The 20,909-nt window shown below is 42.5% G+C and overlaps 2 protein-coding genes across 5 annotated transcripts in view; both read left to right on the top strand.

Moving 5' to 3' along the window:
- Positions 1 to 5,920, top strand: part of LOC113167930 (ERC protein 2-like) — a 132,866-nt gene extending 126,946 nt beyond the window's left edge. For 3 of the 4 annotated variants that reach the window (XR_003299319.1, XR_003299318.1, XR_003299317.1), the window contains 2 exons: positions 3,647 to 3,696; positions 5,026 to 5,920. The gene's annotated coding sequence lies outside the window, so the exon portion shown is untranslated. The remainder of the gene's footprint in view (positions 1 to 3,646; positions 3,697 to 5,025) is intronic. The other variant, XM_026368900.1, reaches the window with a different exon arrangement.
- Positions 5,921 to 8,139: 2,219 nt separating this feature from the next.
- wnt5a (wingless-type MMTV integration site family, member 5a) lies at positions 8,140 to 20,087 on the top strand. Its single transcript, XM_026368512.1, has 5 exons — positions 8,140 to 9,146; positions 11,738 to 11,886; positions 13,900 to 14,147; positions 17,353 to 17,645; positions 18,211 to 20,087. The coding sequence occupies exons 2-5, from the start codon at positions 11,750 to 11,752 to the stop codon at positions 18,667 to 18,669; spliced, it is 1,137 nt and encodes a 378-aa protein (XP_026224297.1). The 5' UTR covers positions 8,140 to 9,146; positions 11,738 to 11,749; the 3' UTR covers positions 18,670 to 20,087.
- Positions 20,088 to 20,909: the final 822 nt, after the last annotated feature.

Genomic DNA, 20,909 nt, shown 5'->3' with positions numbered 1-20,909 from the left:
AGGAATTCTGTGATAAGACCAAAAAAGCTTGAAGGAATAAATGAGTGAGATTAGTCGAAGAGAACTTCTGAGCGCTAAGATCACGAAAGAGGAGGGAGGAGGAGGAGAGAGAGAGGAATTCGGGAGCAGGGAGATGGAATTCCATACACCTTTTATTCTTGTTGTGCAAACCTGCATGAACATTATGCATGTTTATGAATGTAGTTTCTTTTTCACCTCTGGGCTTTTAAGTCATAAATTAATATTTCAACATGTCTCACCAACGACACTCCGGCTTCGCTCTCTGATGTGTCTGTCTTTGTATTTTTGTGTGAGACTTGTCAGCATTCTGCGCATGCTTATGTACTGCTTTTTTCAAGCACAGATATTTAATATGTGCCGTTGGAACAATGTTTGTGTTTGTGCGTGTAAAATATGTCAAAACCTCTTTCCCAGTAGAAGTAGGTAGTGCAGATTCCACCCATATCATTTGTACATTGGCACACCTTGGCTGGGCTCGGAAAGCTCACCCCTATTCCTCAGAGAGCCCTTCACCATTCCTCAAAGGATTAGAGACAAAAAAGAAAAAAGAGAAAAGCGCTGAGGGAGAAATCTTCAGGGAGGCATTGCTCTTTTACTTTGTGCAGCTGGCACTGTCTCTGCCATAATTTAGCTGAAATAATAGAACTTTTAAAAATGCTACTAGTTTCTCCCTCTGTCTCTTTCCCCACGTCCGTTTCTGTTGATTTTAGACCAGATGTCAGTTTGGGGAAACACATTAAGTAGTCAATGCATAGGAAGCAGTGTCTGAACAAGAGATAAGCTCTAGAATGGCACATGTGAAGCATACACGGTGTCTGACTCACAGATGCATACTGCCTCTCCATGGGAGTTTAATGAGTTTGATACATGGGATATACCGTATTTTTTCATCAACAGTCAACTCCACCTAGTGGTGTTTGTACTGAACAGATTTCTGGCTGCAGTGAGGAATGAACTATTATGAGGGAAACATTACACCAGCAATTGTTTATCTGTACTGAGTCAGTTTAGATTGCTGTGGAAATGAGGATCAATACCGGGGCTCTGGATAGGAATCCCTCAAAAGCTACAAACGGTGCAGATAATGTTTGTCTCTGAGAGCTTTCTGAACGGATTGATGGCAAGATGGCTAAAGAGCACTTGTGGAGTGTGTTAGTAGGTCTCACCAGCGCCTCATGGCCTGGCATCTGTGAGACGTGCTCACACTTGCTTTCACCCAGCATGTGTTTGCTCAGATGAAGGAAATTATGTAATTAGCCTGTGAGGGATTGTTTTCTTTCACTCTTTACCCCCCTCTCTCCTGCTCTTCGCCTTTAGACCTCTATCTTTCTTTCTCTCCCTCTTCTTTTTTGCTCTCTCTCCTCTCTTTTTCTGCTCCCATGACAGTAAGAGATGGTTCCAGTTTAATCCAAGCCACACCCTAGCTCACCCCCTTCATTAATTGCCAGGGACCATCAGTAGGAAAAAGAGCTCTTGTCATACAGATCCGTCCAAACTGTTGAAGAGCAGCTTTGTTAAACATCAAAGGGAGAGTTTGAGAGGTGTATGAGGGAGTGGAAATGGAAGCTTTGGGTGTGCTGGGGGTTGCATCGGGCTGGGTTTTGGTTGGGTCGCGCTGTGTGCTGGGAGATGGGTGCAGGGGTATACATGGGCAGTATCGGGGGGAGGAAAACCTGGCATTCTGCTTTCTAATTCCAGCCGGCCTGGAGGCCTGGAGCGCTAAGAAGGGCCTCACTGTTGCTCTCTGGATCAGCCAGGTATTGCTTACATAAAACGCAAGTGAAAACAGCTGTAGGGATAATTAGCTTGATTCTCCATTACATGCCATGAGGGCCAATAACTAAAAAATGGAGTTTTGTTTGGGTTAGAGCTGCAGCCCCAACCAGGAGGAAGTTGTAAAAGTCAGGCAGAAAAAAAGAAAGGCAGGGGAAAAAAGGAGAAATGTAGGGAAGAAAGAGTGAGCTCTTGAAGCAGTTGTTGCAGATGAGATGTTCTCTCTTCCTCTGGACCATATTTAAAAAGTTCTTTCACAGGCTGCAGTTTGAGAGTGTTTGGATGAGAATAGATGCCATTCGCATTTAAGCGTTTTGTGCTTTTGTACTTTTACAACATTTGCTTTTTTGCAATAGAGAAACCAAGATCTCTGATATTTTAACCAGCGCTGAGCATGTTAAGTCATCATCATATCACTGCACTCAATAAATCATAAACACAGTATGATAAGAGCAGTGCTTGAGTTTGTCATTTTCATTGCAACACATTTTGTCTTAACTGCTTCTCTTTGACTTTCTTTTCAAGCGTAAATAGACCATCCTCCCTAAAAAAAAGTGATGTTTTCTGTTAGTTATCACTCTTCTTTCTCCTTGTATTTCACCTTCATACCTCAGACTGGGCTGGTGGTGAGATGGGGGGGCAAATCTTTGTACTGGTAATTGAATTTAGAGTGTTGCTCTTTTTTTCTGTAAAAGTGAAAGAACACCAACCACAGGGTAATTCCAAGTGAAAGAGCAGCACTCAAACATTGGTGGTCCCAAAACTTTGCAAGGATCCATTTAACAGGCAGTTTATATTAGCAGCACTTAAAGAAAAGAAGAGCTTTAGCCGCTCACATGGCAGACTCTCAGGTTTGATATCCAATCCTCGGGACAAAAATGGATGGACAGAAAGACAGACAAGTACATTTTATAAGCTAGCAAAATTTGCACCCTACAAATTTGGATTACTTATCCACTTACTAGTACTTGGACTAGGCATGTTGTACATGAGCACAACACTGGTCAATCAAACAAGATAAACTCTGTTTCAATAACACACAATACCAGGCTGTATAAATATTTCTTTGCAGAAGGCAATTGCAAAATTTGATAAGTAAATAATATTCCCTTCTCCAGACACAGGCTATGGCAATATTAATATGAGAAAGTGTTCACCCTGTCTGATCCCACCATCAAGCACACAGAGTGGAGGAGTGTGGAGGAGGATGACGGTTACACAGGGAGTAGAAGATAGGAATGGCTGATTGGAGTCAAAGAGAGACGGTGGCAAAGCGTTGTGAGGTAGAGAAGGATATTCCATGTTGCCATGTAAAGGAATGCATGCAAGTGGCAGCAATAATAAGTTTTTACAAATACAAGCACAAGCAAGTGTGATCTAAAAACAAAGCGGAAGAGAGTCAGGAACGTGTAGCTTTTACGTGTGTGGTACTGAAGCCCCCCCTCTCAGTAAACCTACTTTATGTGAAGTGGCTCAGAGTGATGGAAGGGATGCGGCTGACCTGTTTGAGAGAGTGTTGAGTGTTAATGTTTGACTTTTATCAGTAGCTGTTCCTGTAAAGATTTGGGTCAGGGATTGGATATTACAGTGCAGTTTATCACATTCCTGCCCAAACAGCCCACATGCAGCCAGACTGCTGCTCATCAGCGGTGTCTATCTGATAAATGAATCTCCATGTGCGTTTGTGCCAAACGTCCTTTTTTAAGGATTGTTGCCTAGAATATGTATTAGTCTATGCATAATCCTAACCATGGGAAAATACGTGTTGGAAGGGACCATTTAGTGATATTTCCTCATTATCTGAAGGGTAGTTTTTCTGTTTTCTGGCTCATAATATGATTGTTTTTGTCAGGTTTCCGAAGCGGATATACTCATGACCACAAATTCAGCACCTAAACTCAGGTAACATAAAAATTCATCTGATTTTTTACACTCTCTCACGACATGCTGACTTGTAAAATAATCACAGGCTGATAAGCGTACACACATTTATGACCACAGAGCGACACACACTTCCTCATTAACAACACGAACACAGGCGTCACACGTGAGTTTGTGTAGTGAATGCGTCTGTTGTGTAGACGTAGTGAGGTGTTGACAGAGAAGAAAGAGGAGCGGTCTTCAAACACATCCACAGGCAGGTCGTGCTCTCCATTATGACCTGCCAGGGGGCCCTTATTTGTTGATTCTCTGGCCCCCAAATCATTAATTTAGGCGCAGACGACGGCGAAGAAACCTGAGATTGGCGTCCCAACACACACGGAAATTCACACACACACAAGCATGTACATGCACAGACACATATTTGGTCACATTTACACACAAGCGAGCTAACATGTGCGTGCGCACACCCTGTGTTGCATAACAAATGATGGCACTTTAATTGCTGTGCCTGTTTATTTATTCCTGGATGTAATGGATGGTCCTCTTCTGCCTGGCAGCCTATCAGAGTGAGACAGGAAGAGTGTGAGCAGTCTTGCAAAACCGGACACATTCCTTATGATTTGACATTCCCCTTTATACACAACACACACTAACCTGAGATACCACAATTAACGACTGGTAATCCCTTTATGCACTGGAATTTTGAGGTCATTACACAGGTCAAATAACTTCTACCATAACATATACCCCAACTTTATCTATGCAGAACTTTCTTTCTTTCACTGTGCCCTCTGTGAGTGACTGATGATAACGTCTTCAGTGATTGGTAGTTATTTTGGGGCCTGTTTGCTTAGCCAATGAGGCGCCCCCAGCATGCCAGACATAGATCATTGTTTTTTTGTTTTTTTCACAACCGAACCCTCAGGAAAGAAGTGAGTTGTTGCTGACTGCTGTGCAGCCTGAGTAACAGACACATTCCGATTTTTCTTTTCTTTTTTTTTTTTTTTACTCTTTATTAATGAGCTCTTGATGTTTGGGCTGATGCCAACTGCATTTACAGCATTCTTAAGGAGCTCTGGAGACTCGCCAGACAGAAAATGGTCAAGCTATAAGGAAAAAACTAAATATCTGGACCCGAGTGTCTGGAGCTCTCTTTGTCCTTTACCTAGCTATGTAATTCTATGATGTAATCTTTGAGAAGACAAGCAAGGAAATTAAAAACAACTTAAGATCCTTGGCTAGATGATGCATTTTCATATCCCTGTGTGGATATTAACATTTGTTTTGCATTCATTGTGGTTGACGTCTCATACTGATTCTTTTTTTTCTCCATGTTTTTATCCTCAGCTGCTTGCAGAGCAAGGTATCAAGAGGTTACCAGCTTCAGCTGCAACCACAGACACCCAACCGGCTCATGCCTTTCCCACCATCACGGCCACCAGACACATAGAAACAGATATGCACATTCCAGGCTCCACCATTTCAATCAGTCGCTAAGAAATTCTCCATCTAATCAACGAATGTCACCTTCTTAAATTCAGTGACCCGCAAAGGACCTGAGCCCAGTGTGGGTGAATGCCAACTAGAGCATCAGTCATGAGCGTGCAGCTTCAAGTTATGGACAAGCAGCCCACTGCTTTCATTTCCCTAGCTGTGTTCGGTAGACTGGAAGCTGGATTCATTTTACAACACCACGTTGCTACAGAGGTCTGGCTTTCCATCAACCAACAATCAGTCCACCACTGTCGACTACTAGCGTGGTTAAGCTGAGCCAGTTGAGCTAGCCATAAACTCATGCCAATCCAGAACTGGTTTATTTTGGCATGAATGTGTTTACGTCTGCAGCTAAATGTCAGACTTTTGTAAATATCACAACATGGACCTCAAAATCCACAATCCACAGAGACCTTCTCAATGTACCGTGCCAAAGGAGACATTCGTGTCTGCTGAAACAAATTACTGAAACAAGACTTCATCGGAATCATTTGGTCTGGCCAATAAACCGCCCTGAGTTACTCATTTGTCAGACTATCTCCCACGTCCTGCGCAGACATCAAGAAGAAAAAGCTAATTTGGGGGCTTGAAGATGCCTATCGAAAACAATTTGAGTATCAGCTTACACCTTGTCTAAAAAAAAAAAGGATCTCAATTAACAGGAAAGGAAACACAGCTGATCTCAAACAAGCCACATTACTGTTAGAACAACCTGTTTATATATTTCTCCTTGTGTTCTTTTAGCCTGCTGTGTGTTTGGTAATGAACCACTATCATGTTCTGTTTGCTTTACTACATCCAAAACAATTTTGAGTGCCACTCTCGTCTCTTTATGAATCTGTACCAGCTGCGTGTGACTTATAACACTGATGAGTCATGTATCATTTTGTTGTCTGTTTATGGATCCTGTCAATCTGATTGTCTAATTGGTTTATTATGAGGTGACTTGCATTTTAAAGCACTGTCATTACTTTTTTTCACTGAACTGGAGGTCGACGTGAGGTGATGATAATGTACGGTATTGTTGTGGTTTAACTGTATAACAGTGTTTTCATTTGGCCCTTATTTATTATGTACAGTTTTGTACAGTGTGTGTGAGCATCTATGTGTGTGTGTGTGTGTGTGTGTGTGTGTGTGTGTGTGTGGTTTTCTGCCGCTCTCATGATTGTAATGACTGTGAAAGTTTGAGGGTAACCTTATTCACCCTTGACTTGTTCCACAGTGTTTTGCAGTGGTCAGCTTGTCTTTGTTGTTTGAATAAAAAAAAGTTGTTTTCACAAGAAGTGCAACATGTGTTTTATCAGAAAAGCATTAATTATTATTATTGACATCGGGAGTGTTATTGGTAAATCTGAGCGCAACAATGAGTATTTTCACAAGCTTAAAGTTTCACCACCACTAATGGCAACTACAACAATAGAACCAAGAAAGAATTCTTCCCAGTTTTCATGGTCTACCAATTCCCTCTTTCTCATAAACTCAGCCAGATGTTGCCCAGTTTTCTTCCTCGGGGGAACGTAGGGGTATCAAGGAGAGGAGGGGTTGATAGACGCGGGAGGGGTGGCGAGGCATGGTGAGGGAAGGAGGGGGATCAGAAAAGCGGCTGAGCATGTTCTAAGTGCTCTCTGACGCACTCGCAGCCTCTCCAGCATCCACCACAGTAACATTAGCTGAGAGCAGAACTCGTGCGAGGCTTGCTGGCGTTTTACACTCACTTCTGCCGCAGGTATTCACGGTGCCACTTTCAATCCTGTGCGCCCGATGAAAACACGTGACGCCCATTCTGACAAAGTGATGACTCTCACAAAAAGTATATCACCAGTGCACTTCACATGCTCGGGGTTGAAGCAGATGTTTGTTTCATGTATGTATTTTATTTGTGCTGTTGTTCCATGAATCGCACTGTGTCGAGTTGCAAAATTGGCTTTTTCACATTCAGTTATGTAAAAATTAGATTTTAAAATATTACTCTGTCGTGTAGCTCCGACCTGGGGCCTGTCTATGTGCTGTAGAGCTACAAAGCTGAGCCTTGTGGAAGCCAAATGACTCATTAATTCTTCATGCATTTTCAGTGAAGGGTTGAGTTTAAATGCAAGATTGAGTCAACTTGACTAAAGGTGCACACCAGCTGAACAAAGGTGTGCCAGTGAGTGTTTCCCCCCACCTCTCTGCTCTATCACCTGAGGCATATCTGTACCTGAGGTACTGTATTCAGGTGAGGGCCCCCGTTGCGTTGTATTTTTACCAGTGTTTGACTTCTCTCGCTGACATCCTATCTCTGTTTCCTCAATCCAGATAACACTTGAACATAACACGGCTTTCACCTCCTGACTCCCTTCACTTGTGTCAAAGCTGAGAAATCGAAAGTGACACACGTGAAACTATTAAACACTTTGCCCTCTGACACACCTCGTCGGGTTCACTGAGAAATATCGAACTGTAAGCCGACGGATTCCTGCTGCATGTTTTGAAATAATGCACCATAAAATAATAATTAGCCTACCGTAATGACCATAATACGCGCAGGCCTGCAAGTGATGGGAGCAGCCTGTATAAGCACACGGTGTGGACCTGCTTGTCTTGATTTTACTAAGTAGTAACTCGATCTGCTGCCAGTGGAAAACCTAACTCTGCTCTGGTATGGATAGGGTAATAGCCTCGGGTGCTTTATACGTTTATTTTAGGTAATAGAGACGCTTGTTTTGTTACAGCCTGTTCCGCCCTCCTCTCGCTCCCTCGCTTCCCCTCTCTCCACACTATTTTTTTTTTTTTTTTTTTTTACCTACACTCAAATTCCTTCTTGTGCTTCTTCAAAGTTTGTGACTGGAAGAAAGAAAAAAGTGGAGGGGGGGGTAATTCTAGGAGAAAGGCGAAGCGCATGCGCCATCCGGAAGGTTTGGCGTTTGCGCATCCATGCGGCGGCGCGTTAGTTTGTTAGAGAGAGAGGAGGAGGAGGAGGAGGAGGTGACCGAAGCAGGTGAGAGAGAGAGAGAGAGAGAGGAAAGGAGAGGAGAGAGGGAGAGTCGGCGATACTTTTGTGCACCTCAGCACACACGCAGACACGCACACGGTTGTGGGAAGACGGCAGACTCGGAGCAGCCGCCGTTCACACGCTGAGCTCTTTTCCTCCCCCTGGCACCGTGCGCGCTGTTTGGAGATAGAACCGCGCGGAAAGTTTTTTGGAGAATACTGCCTGGAGTAGATTAATCGGTGAATGTGTGTGTGTGTGTGTGTCTTTTCCTGCGAGGGGGATAACTCACTGTTGCTGTTTTTTTTTTTTTTTTTTTTGCATGTCAAGACTTTTACCTCGAGTTGAGGAGCTGTCAGATTCGCTTTTGCACAGAATGGAAGGTAAATTGACAAGTCGTTTGTGGCGAGGATCTCCGTGTGGATCTGTCCGCAGGTAAAAAAAAACGCGCAATGAGCTGAACGCGGCGTGAGCGGCTGGATTTTAATGCTCATAACAAGATTTCACACGTTACTGCTTTGACACAGTGTAGCTAGAATCTGGAAGAGCGCTTGTAAAAGTGTAGGCCGCCTTCAATTACGAAGACAATCCACACAGTAGACGTTTCCGCCAGCGGGACGCAGATGGCTTTTATTTGTTAATAGTTACCGCAAAGTCACGCACTGATCCGTTAAAGGAACTGATCGTTTCCTTGAACTGTGTCTTTTTTTATTATTTTTTATTATTTGGACATTTTCTATATCCCGCTGTTTCCTATCAGCCCTTGAAGTTGTCTGGCGCAGGGAGCGCGTTCACACTTCACCCAAAAAACCTGAAGACCTCTCAGTTCCTCTTCTCCCTGCTCCACTTTCCCAAGAGATCCGGATAAACCGACTCAGCGAGAAGTGAGGTGGTGGTGGGGGGGGGGGGGTGGACTCTTTAAATCCACCTGGCCTGCATTGGGATTATTGGGTTCGATATCGTCTGCAGAAAGTGGATTACAACTTCTAACGGGCTGTGCTCCCTGGTGAGTAGCCTCCCAGTGTCCTGCTTCATGGTGTCTCACTGGGATCTCTCAGTGGGATCTTTGTGGACTAATAGCTGGTTGTTGGATGTGGATAAAGTTCGTGACAGATGTGATGTGTGAGACATCCCCCCCCCCCCCCCACACACACACACACACTCACACACTCACACACCCCACGCATTGACTGTGACCCTCGTGACGGTGACTTAAAGCAAAATGAAATTTAAGTAGTTTCACACAAAGTAACATTAACAATTGACCAAATGAACGTGTTTCTGCTCCATTGTGAACGGACTCCGTTTGTTTTAATTCAAGCAATGTTCTTTGTGCTGCTTCTTCTCATCAAATCCTTGTACCTGGCTCCCTCTCCTGGATTATTTCAAACATTAGCCCGACACTCATGAGTTTGCTGTTTAATGTAAACAATAATATTTAATTAATTATCCAGTAGATTACAGTGCAGCGCTGTTTGCAGCACATTTTAATTATCCGCCTCTTTTTATTAATTTATTTTTTGTACTTTCCTTCTGTCAAGCACCCTGAAACTTCCAATTTATTGCCAGCGCGTATTTTATCTAAGGCTTGAAGATGGAAATCATAATGGAAACAAAAGCGCTTAAAAATAACTCCCTCATTTATTAAAGCAGGAATGAGCAAAATGTAAATCACGTTGCAAATAATTTGTTGGAATAATATTTGGACAGTTTGGCCAAATGTTCCTCAAAAAGGGGGGAGAGCATGCATCCAAATAGGACTAGAATGAAGAATATAACATCTGAAATAATCAGACTTTGCTCCCAGGTGTCGACTTCTATTTCCATGGTGTTTAAAAACACTCGGTGTTTTAATTATAAAGACCGACAGACATCAGCAAGGTAGTCATTCATCCAGTCAAGACTTTTAATAGTAATATTAAAATGAATTCTCTCGGGTCAAATCGTTTCCGGGGGTCACGGAGCGCAGGAATTACGCAGCTTTTACCGGGGATGCAATGCGCAGGAATACGTCTTTAAAAACGTAATAATAGAAACAATAACCTTGAAAAGCTGCCGCAGCCGAAAGGAATAAAATAGTTAGTAAAAGATGAATTGCTAAATAATAGCGTCTTCTCTTTTAGTCTTTAATAACGAGCCTCAGTGTTCGCTGCTCTGATTGGCTGACACTCCGTCGTCAAACGGTGGATAACTGCGCGCACCTGCGGCGGTGACTTTCTGAAAATCCAGAATCAAATGCTGTTGAATTATTCCCGCTGACGTGTCCGGTTTGGCGCAATAATAATATTTATTTGCAGAACTTAATCATCCATTAGTTAAAAAATAATAATAAAAAAAAAAAAAATGAGGGGGAAAGAAATCCGCTTCCTGGCGAGCGGAACGTCTCCAATTAGCTGGTTTAAAGTCGGTGTAAAACCGCCGACCTCTGTGGATTATTGCTTTAATTTATGTGGAACAACTTGCGACGGACGCGAGCTCACCAACTATTAGCGAGACCTGCGCGCACGCTGACTGCGCACTGCTCGTGTGCGCCGCGTCACTGATGCTGAACTTGGCCTCGGCGTTAATGAGTATTAGTCAGGTCCAAGTCTCCTCGACTCAACTCTGGAAAAGAACCCAGCGTGACAAATTAGAGCTGCTCCCAGACCCAAAATTCACACACGGCCCCAAAACAGCGGGTTGGCACCGTCGGTTTAAGTCGCAAATTCAGGGGTAATTAATTTAACTAATTTTCTGCCTCCACAGCAACCAAACCGGATCATCAAAGTACGGACATAACTCTCATTTTTCCTTTGTAATTATCATGAGGCACTGTTGATTATAACCAGGCTAGACACCCACATCCGTAGCTGTGACTCCTTGCAGACCGACGCACATTCAACACACAGACCTATAGAATAGATTCAAATGAGATTATAATTAGGGACCGACTCGACTGTTATTATTCATATTGCATATTTAAAAACCCAGACATGTCACAGTTACCGAAAAGAAAACAAATTAAAAATATCAAATGTCTCTCATTTCTAAATTCCACGTTCTGTAAAGTCCTATTTGAACTAAGGTTAGGGAAAGGTTATCGTTAGATCCCAGATGTTTTTCTTATGTATATAAATTAACAAAAAAAAAAAAGGTTTACAGGACCCAGTAGAACCAGATCTGAGTGTAGGATACAAAGAAAAACTAGAAGGAAGGAATTAGAATAAACATGTATGTAGTCTGCAGTGTATTTGAAACACTCAGGATCACTGACTGACTGACTGACTGACTCCGTCTCTCGTTCTGACTCCGTCTCTGCTCTTGTGTTTCTGAGTAAAGTGAACTGTCAGGAATGTGTCTTGCTGAGGTTTCATAGTCATTGTGAGTTCTCCAACTGTGTCTATCAGTCTGCAGTGATTCACACTCAGACCTGCTGCCAAATGACTGCTCTGACGTGCGAGCACTGATGGCCTCAGGGCGCTCATCTCTCACACACACACACACAGTTAAAGTACTGTTTTCATGTAAGAAGTGATATGATATGATGGCATACAGCTGCACTTCTTTTTTCTATATGTTGACCTCAGAAACGTCTTTTTTTTTTTTTTTTTCTTTCAGATCAGCGGCACCATGAAGCTGGGGCTCGACCGTGTGTGTCGGCCGGTTCGCTGGCCCTTTGGCAGCGTATTGGACTCCAGACACTGTGTGTTCGCCCTCACACTCCTCACACTCCTCATGCAGGTGGTGGTGGAGGCCAACTCCTGGTGGTATGCATTCATTTTTCCGTCCATATGTACAGTTTTTCTGTGTTGGGCTTAAGTTGTGCACAGTCTGCTTTTGTGTATGTTTGTCATATAACAAGTGGAGTCAGCTTTCAAAAGGCATCCCTATTTAACTCGCTGATGAATTACGTTTGTAAATGTGCCTAAAAAGTACTTCCATTATTAATTTTAAATAAATAATTAGTCTAGTCTTTTACTTATTGCATGAGTTTCATTTCATTTTTGTGTGTTTTCTCCTCAGCATGCATTAAATACGAAGTAACACAACATGCTGACAGGAGCGCATTAGCTTTTAGATAAGTCCATGAACATTATAGAAAACATTTAGAGCCGTGGTTGAAGTCTGTGTCCAGGTCTGTGCAAACGCAAACACTGCGTATGACTTCTTGGATGTGGATGTGTGTGTTTTTACACACGCGTCCACTGCTGCTAAAGAAAAGTCTATATTTGAGTATGCTGCACTTAAATACACAAACAGGGGAAAATACAGTTTAGCGGTAACCATAGAAACACTACATAAAGCAACCATAGAGTCTGTTTCTTTCTCTTTTTTTTTTTTTTAATTTTGCATAATTGTGGATCTGAACGAACAGTAAATCCACACTTCCTGCGTAAGATTTTAATTTACTTCTAAAGACAGATCAAGGGAAATGGTGACATCATGCGGTGATGGCCCAATTATGTGAAAATAATAATTTAAACAATTAATTTGAGGAGAATTTGTAAAAATAAACATAACTCTTGGAACACAGACCCAGCTGACTTGCATATTACTTCAGACTCTGTTGGAAAACTGAGTTAAGAGCACAAACTGTGTGTGTGTGTGTGTGTGTGTGTGTGTTTGTCTTTCAGTTTCCTCTTTGAGAGGTCACGCAGGTGTGAATGATTTAGAGTCAGAACGGTGGGCCTGCTGACTGGATGTCTGTGTGTGTGCGCCAGTCTGCATGTGTGTTTGAGCACGCTAACAGTGTATATGTTGTTTTCCTTTTCTTTGTGCTTATGTGTGCTCATCTGTGTACATGTTGTGTGTGTATTCGCTCTGCGTTCCCTCGCTGCTAAGTTTCCCCAGTCGATCAGGTTACACTGGAGGCTAATTGTCTCTCTCTCTTGGGGCTCAGGGATGGGCTGTTCTAATTGTCCTGTGGCCTGGAACCAGATGCTCATACTAGTGTTCCTCTCTCTGTGTGTTTCAGCTGCGTTTGTTCCTGTCTCTTTCTGTTTGATCCCTTTTTTATTATAACCTCAATCTTAACTGAATGACTCTCTACATAAAACGGCAAAGCATGTACAGGAACAGTAGCTATATTAAGCACTGTACATATGTACCGTTTTGAGGCATTTCTAATTATTTTCATTTTCTGCTACTTAATAATTTGACCAGGATATTTGCGTATGCGTTTCAGAGGCACTAATCATATTTTTAATCCACTACATTTACATGTATTTGATAACTGTAGCAACTGGTTACTGTTCACATTCAGACTGGTAAAAGAAAACACAGTATAATCATAATACTTGATTGATTCCTGCTGTAAAATTCACAATCCACTTAAAATAATTGAAACTATACTTGTAAGATTCAAAACATACAGTGTGATTATCAGAACAGCATGAAAAGCTGTTAAAATGAACTCCATGTTTACAAGCTGCCGAATCAGAGTCATGAACACATTAATGCTTTAGTAATTTTATTCTAATGATATTACACTCTGTCTTTTCATCTGATACCTTCTTCTAAATGTCATTTTGAGTGCAAGATGTTTACTTGTAACATTTCTATACTGTAGTATTCCTGCTTTTACTGTAGTAAATGATCTGAGTAGCTCTTCCACCTCTGTAAAGTATTCCTAGATAAGAGTCTGAAGGGTTCAAAAGCTTTCCAACAAAGAAGACACATTCACCAATCAAGTAAAAATAGCTGATTGTGAATTTGGCTGAAATCTTTGTATATTTGGCACAGGAGTAACAACAACTATGTTATGTGTTCCACTCAACCAGGTCTCTTGCCATGAATCCTTTACTGATCCCGGAGGCCTACATCATTGGTGCCCAGCCTCTGTGCAGCCAGTTGGTTGGCCTGTCGCAGGGCCAGAAGAAGCTGTGCCAGCTCTACCAGGACCACATGCAGTACATCGGGGAGGGTGCCAAGACAGGCATCAGGGAGTGCCAGTACCAGTTTAGACACCGGCGCTGGAACTGCAGCACGGTGGACAACTCCTCTGTCTTTGGACGAGTTATGCAAATAGGTAAGAAATAGCTAATGATGTTTAAAATGGCAAGAATAAGAATAACGCACAGGAGGTTAATACACTCAGCTGGCAGGTTATTAGCTACCTCAAGCTGAAATGTTTGCTGAAATACAGCAGTTGAGCAATAAATACTACCTGCATGAAGGTGTAAGTGTTCGGCCTTTGTGGAAACTGTTTTAGAGAGGTATTAAATCAACTGTATAATGACTTTGGAGGCTGCAGTTTATGTTGCTTTTAAACTGCACCACGTCGAAGAGGTGCTTCTGTTATTTAACGGAGCCTCAGCCAAAATAACAGAAACACCTGTGAGGAAAAACAATCAACGCCTGTCGCAACAAAAACTGACCTTATACGAACATATGTCTGCAGAACATATCGGCCGGTGTTACTCAGAATCTTTACATTCAGCCTCTTGCCTTTCTTCACTTTTCCTCCCTCCTGTCTGACTCACTGACCCTCTTTTGTGTGTGTGTGTGTGTGTGTGTGTGTGTGTGTGTGTGTGTGTGTGTGTGTGAAATGTACAGTATGAGGCTGGTGATTCTCAGCAGCTGTGTGGAGGGAATAGTTGGTTGGTGAGGTTGCTGGATAAATCACATGTGGCTTTGGCCTGCTAAACCGGCTTCTGACATGGAGCAGGAGGGAGGCAGAGACTCTGGTTTTCTGCTGATGAATGGGAGACAATCTAACACACACACACATATGCACACACACACACACACACACACACACACACACACACACACACACACACACACACACACACACACAGACTGTGGAGATGGACTGTAGCTGCCCTGTATTTACAAGTAATGGGAGTGCAGTGAGTGTATGCACCAATATATCACATTGTCAGAGATCACACTGTGTGTGTGTGTGTGTGTGTGTGTGTGTGTGTGTGTGTGTGTGTGAGCATGTTCCTGCACATGCTCGGATATCAAAAGTCATAAAAGTGACTCCACTCTTGTATTATTTAACATGGTTTGTTTAATTTTCTTTGGATGTTTGCCTTCACTTCAGGGGCTAATGTAAAGGTGGTCTACCGTTTATTGATCATAACTCTCCACATGAATTACAGTGAATATATACAACGTCAGTGTTGCCATCATGGCAGCGTTACGGTGGGCTTCGCTGCACAGAGGCAAAATCAGAACAGATCCCATTTTGTATTGGTGCTGATTCCAGTCTGGGCTTTCTGTGCTCACAGTTTTGGATTCTTTCAAAGTTCTCCTCAGTGATGCAGACGGAACAGCTTGTCTTCACGTTTGTACTCTTTCAATGGTCAGTTCACCCCAATTCAAAAAAAAAAAAAAAGGAAAAGGAAAAATATGCAAAACACAAAAAGGCTTTCTTTTGTTTGTCCAGTTTATGAGATATTCATCTCTAAGATTTTGGCTCCCACCCGAATGCAATTAATGGAATAAATGGTGAATGAAATTTCTGCTGTGGCGCTCACAGTTAGAAAAATAACATTTCATGGGCTCAACAACAATCAGAAATAATGTTCCCATTACTCTGGATAATCCATAGATCACGCTGTCAACGCTTTCTGGGTGACTAGAACTTTTTGGTAAAAGAACAGTTTCACTTAAAACTCATGTGGATAATTGTTTGACTTGTTTTTGGAAAGTGATCGTTTGGATATTTTAAATATACTATTGTGAGCAACAGGAATTAAATGCTATTTAGTAGCATTGTACTTGTTTTTCTGTGCACAAATACGAGTTGACCTGGTGTCTTTATGCTGTTTTTGGTCATTCTGCCGCTCGGTGTCTCTGCTGCTGACAACCTCGCCACAGATCAGTCTTCATAGAAACTTCATCAGCAGCCATTCCTTCATCTCCCATTCCTCGACCTCCCCAACATTTCTCCCCTCTCAGACCACTCAGGGCCAAGTAAACATATCCTCCTTATAAATATATTACTGTATGTCTGTCTTTCTGAAACCCTGATTTTCTGTCTGTCTGTCTGTCTGTCTGTCTGTGTGCTGGTTTAAGACACTTTGTGTGATTTAAAGCTGAGCTCCAGGGGATGCTGGCGTGGTTAGGCTCAGACCCGCTCCCCTGCCTTGCTTGTTTAGATCCAGGGTGCGGTGCAGGAGAAGGGAGGCAGCAGTGTGGGAGATGACAGTCCGTCTGTCTACAGGTCCAGTATTAGGCCAGTATCGTCAGGATGGATTAAAAGTTGTACTAGACAAATAAATTCCTCCTCTCTGATCACCTCCTGCCAGAATTTCCCACCTGGACATATTTTAAGCTTTCCAGCTGATTTCTTTGTTCATCTTTTATTTTCTCTGTCATTGCTTTTTTTTTCTGCTTTTTATGGTGCCTGCGTGTGTTTCCTTTTTCCATTTTGCTTACCCTTTTTTTTTTGTCAATGTCTTTTTCTTAACTTATCTCTTTAGTCATCTTTTCTTTCTCCTCCCTCATCTCCCGTCCTCTGCCCATCTGCTATTGTCATTATAGCATTTTCTCTAGAAGTTTGGCTCAGCGGGTATATGAGCTGTGCATTTTTATTTTGTAGCAGCCCCCGTCTTCAGTGTCAACACGCAGCTTTATAGTTTGATCGGCTGTTTCTCCTTTGTTTGCTCTCCTCATGTTGGTTTTCTCTTCCAGTTTGTGGCTTTGTACAGTGGTAGTAATGGATGGACCAGTGAGTGACAGCAAAAACTACTTACACGTATTTTTGTGTTTAGAAGTTTTCCAACCTCTTGTGTCGGTAGAGGATATGTCAAGGTTAGAAACAGTGACAGTTAATGAGCAGTGGCTCCAGAATCACTGTTGTGGCAGATAATGTGAAAGAGACATTGTCGCTTTTAATTTGGTTGAAAAGGCAGCTGCTTGTTAAGAAAGAGCTCTGTCACTGGAGGGCACTCTCCTCTCTCTGGCTGAAGCCCAATAACAGCAAACCAGATTCCCCTGTTCAACATGTTGTTGATGAGGAGCCTGCAGCATTTGGCTGAAGTGCTCTATAATCTTAAGTGTATGGTGAATGCTGTCATATGACATCACATTTCATAACAATGTACAAAGGCTGAAAGCAAAACGACAGTGAGACACATTCAATACAGAAGAAAGACATACATAACCTGTAAGAATGAAGGCAGTGGATGGATATGCCAAATGTTAATATGGTATTTATTCACTTCTCATTTGTTCCTGTTGTGCCAAATGTGACATGACGTTCTTCTTTTGTGTGTCTGCAGGCAGTCGAGAAACGGCATTCACTTATGCCATCAGCGCAGCAGGGGTGGTGAACGCTGTAAGCCGTGCTTGCAGAGAGGGGGAGCTCTCCAGCTGTGGCTGCAGCCGTGCAGCTCGCCCCAAAGATCTGCCCCGGGACTGGCTTTGGGGCGGCTGCGGAGACAACCTCAACTACGGCTACAGGTTTTCCAAGGAGTTTGTTGACGCGCGTGAGAGAGAGAAGAGCTACCCCAAGGGCTCGTATGAGAGCGCACGACTGATGATGAATCTTCACAATAACGAGGCTGGAAGGAGGGTAAGACACCAAGAAGCAGGCAGACAATTACAAACCGCAGGGCCTAGAAAGAGACTATCCAGTGAAAGAAAGCGATGTTTGGAAGTGAGACAATCCAGGTCAATCAGATAGGGTTCTGGTTGATCATCTGTGTAACAGCTCTGTCTGTGCTTGCCTCCTGAGGCTTTGATCTGTGGGGAGATTGAGTCATTGAAAGCAGCTCGGGGTTTCTTTTCCTTTCTAAACATCTTGAAACCACCTCAAAGTAAATGCAATGCCAAATGTCTGTTGCCAGGCTGCTCTCTTTCAAGTTGGACAAATGAGAGGACAACATCTTATTCAATGCACCATTAGAAACACTGACAGGATCATTTGGTCCTTATAGCAAAGTAATGAGATCTGAGATCATGAGCAGCGTATTGTGCAAGTATTTATGCAGACAGGACAAATTAGAATTATTAAGCATGTGTTGCTTAAACATGTTTTTCTACCACAGCTGCCATAAAAATGCTCGTTTGCAAGTATTAAATCTTTTTGACTCAATTGTTTCTTTCTCCTTTTCTGTCTCCCTCCTCGACACACGCAGACTGTGTCAGACCTTGCCCACGTCTCCTGCAAGTGCCACGGGGTATCAGGCTCCTGCAGCCTGAAGACCTGCTGGTTGCAGCTGGCTGACTTCCGCAAGGTGGGCGACGCGCTGAAGGAAAAGTATGACAGCGCCGCAGCCATGAAGCTCAACACGCGTGGGAAGTTGGTGCAGATGCACAGCAAGTTCAACGCTCCCACAAGCCACGACCTCGTCTACATCGAGTCCAGTCCAGACTACTGCTTGAAAAACCAAAGCACAGGCTCCCTGGGCACAGTGGGGCGCCTTTGCAACAAGACCTCAGAGGGCATGGATGGGTGTGAGCTGATGTGCTGCGGCCGTGGTTACGACCAGTACAAGGCCCAGATAGTGGAGCGCTGCCACTGCAAGTTCCACTGGTGCTGCTACGTCAAGTGCAAGCGCTGCACCAAAATCGTAGACCAATTTGTCTGCAAGTGAGAAGAGGAGTGCTACCTGTGTGTGTTTGGCTTGCAGACGATGGGCATACATGTGTGTATTCATGAGCAGAGGAGTTGAACACAGTGAGAGAATGGAAGAAAGAAACTATATAAATTATATTTATAGAGTTAAACAATTATGCCATTGCAAAAAGACTGACTTTTTTTTTTTTTTTTTTCAAAAAAAAAAAATCTTATGTCTTCAGAAACTGAGAGTATCATGAAATATTTATTTTGAGATTGTTATGTTTTATTTTGGCCAAGTCAACACCAGCCAATTTTAATCCCCTTAAGTGCCTGAAAACGGCTGGAAATCGTCCATACTCCACATGCGCCCTTTTTTTTTATATTTAAAAAAAACATCACTTTTCTTGTCAGATGGGTTACATTGATTGCAAAAATTGGACTGTACTTCCCGTTTCCTAACAAGAGTAGAGTTTGATATTTGTGGCGTAGCTGTCTAAGACGTGTTGGGTTTTTTTGCTGTTGAGGGGAGAGCACCTGTTTGCTGTGGTGCATGTGGATGTGTTTGCATGGGCCCAGTCTCAAACCCGCCTTCACATCCTCAACGAAGTCTCCTTGTCCCCTATCATGACATATAAAGTTAGGAACACTGTTGGTTTGTACACGTCCTTGGAGTACGTTGGCTACAATAAGAGGGCTGTTTTTGGGGATAGGGCCATTTACTAAGCTGTCCCATAAGCTCTAGAGTTCCCCAGGTGCTGCAACAAGCCCATCACCAGTATGCACTTTGATACAGAGGCTTAAACTTGTCTGTATGTGTCTGATCAGCTGTTTTTTTTTTTGTTTTTTTTTTCACTACAGTGCATCAGCAAAATATATCCATATTATAGCCTACATTCTTTTCCATATTAAATCAGATTATCCATTTAACATTATTCTACAATACTTAACACGGATTGAATATATATGGGCAATGTTGTGGTTACAGTGGTGAAATATCCATGCTCTGTGTATATAGTATGTATATCCAGCCAATCAGTAAACTATATTTATTTTGTTTAGTCAGATCCTCCTTTAAGCTTAAAACAGAAAAAGCATCTCCATAGATCAGTATTTAGTCAGACATCCCCAGATTCTGAAGTCACTTTTTAAAGATTTTGTTCTCACTAATGTGGCTCCTCACTGTTTTTGTAAAGGGAAATGCACCTTATTGTTTCAAAACACAAATGATTTCTTCTCACTCATGTTCGGCTTTACTGCTACACACACATACACACACACACACACATATATATATATCACAGATGTTCAGATTTTGTCATCGCCACACACTTCCTATACCACTCAGTTAACTGCTCACTATCCCTGTGATGATTGTCAGTAGACAAACTATTTCTACCAATCCAACTATGTATATTTATAAGTTTCTCCATGACTTTGAGGTTTGTTAAACGTGCTATAACTGATATTTTGTTACTTTTTACAAATTGGCTAAATGCTCTACTTTGTTTCAATAAATATCAAATGTAAAACAAGCAGAAAAGTATTTTTCTCACAATATTTATTCAAGTTTGGTTTTCTGTGCCTTTTGATATTTTTTTTTATAATCTGACATTTACTCTTCAGTTTTTTTGTGAATGTGCCTCAATAGAAATCTGATCACTGACTCCATAAAATAAGCTAACTCTTTACTTTTAAATCTAAAAACAGCATTTTACAGATTATTTCTTTCTTTATGAATCAGTTTCAAGCCTTCATGCAGTCTTTTCACTCATGGGCAGATTTAATAACTGTCAATCCCACATTGGATTACAGCTGTTTTAGGTGTGTAGTGAACAAAGTTGAGAGTTTGCTTGAGACCTTTGGAAGATGGTCTGGAGATTAGAAGTCTCTCAGTGGGATGTTGGAGGTTGTATTATAAATGCACCTCTACAAGCCAGTGACGGTGGATCAGTTAATGCAATGATTAATCATCTTGTGTCAGGAGGACTGGAAGAGGGGGGGGGTTTTCAATGTGGGGGAATGGGCCTGTCTGAAAGATGACTGGGCCTTGTCAGAGACTGTAGAAGCTTGAGAGGAGATGCAGAGAACACGGGGTAATGAGAAACAGGGGATTACACAGGGTCTGGATGAGAGGGGAGGCCTGAGGGAGAGGAGTAGAGAGAAAGTGCTTTAGGGAAAGTAGACCTGAAGGACTCCCATTACAGTGTAAACGCTCCTGACACCAACTAATATTTACACTAGTAAAATGATACTGACTTCAGGAGCACACCCCAT

The sequence above is a fragment of the Anabas testudineus genome, chromosome 7 (genome assembly GCF_900324465.2).
Source record: "Anabas testudineus chromosome 7, fAnaTes1.2, whole genome shotgun sequence".
Lineage (NCBI taxonomy): Eukaryota > Metazoa > Chordata > Actinopteri > Anabantiformes > Anabantidae > Anabas > Anabas testudineus.
Note: the sequence above shows the minus strand (reverse complement) of the source record. Positions and strands in the feature narration are given on the sequence as shown.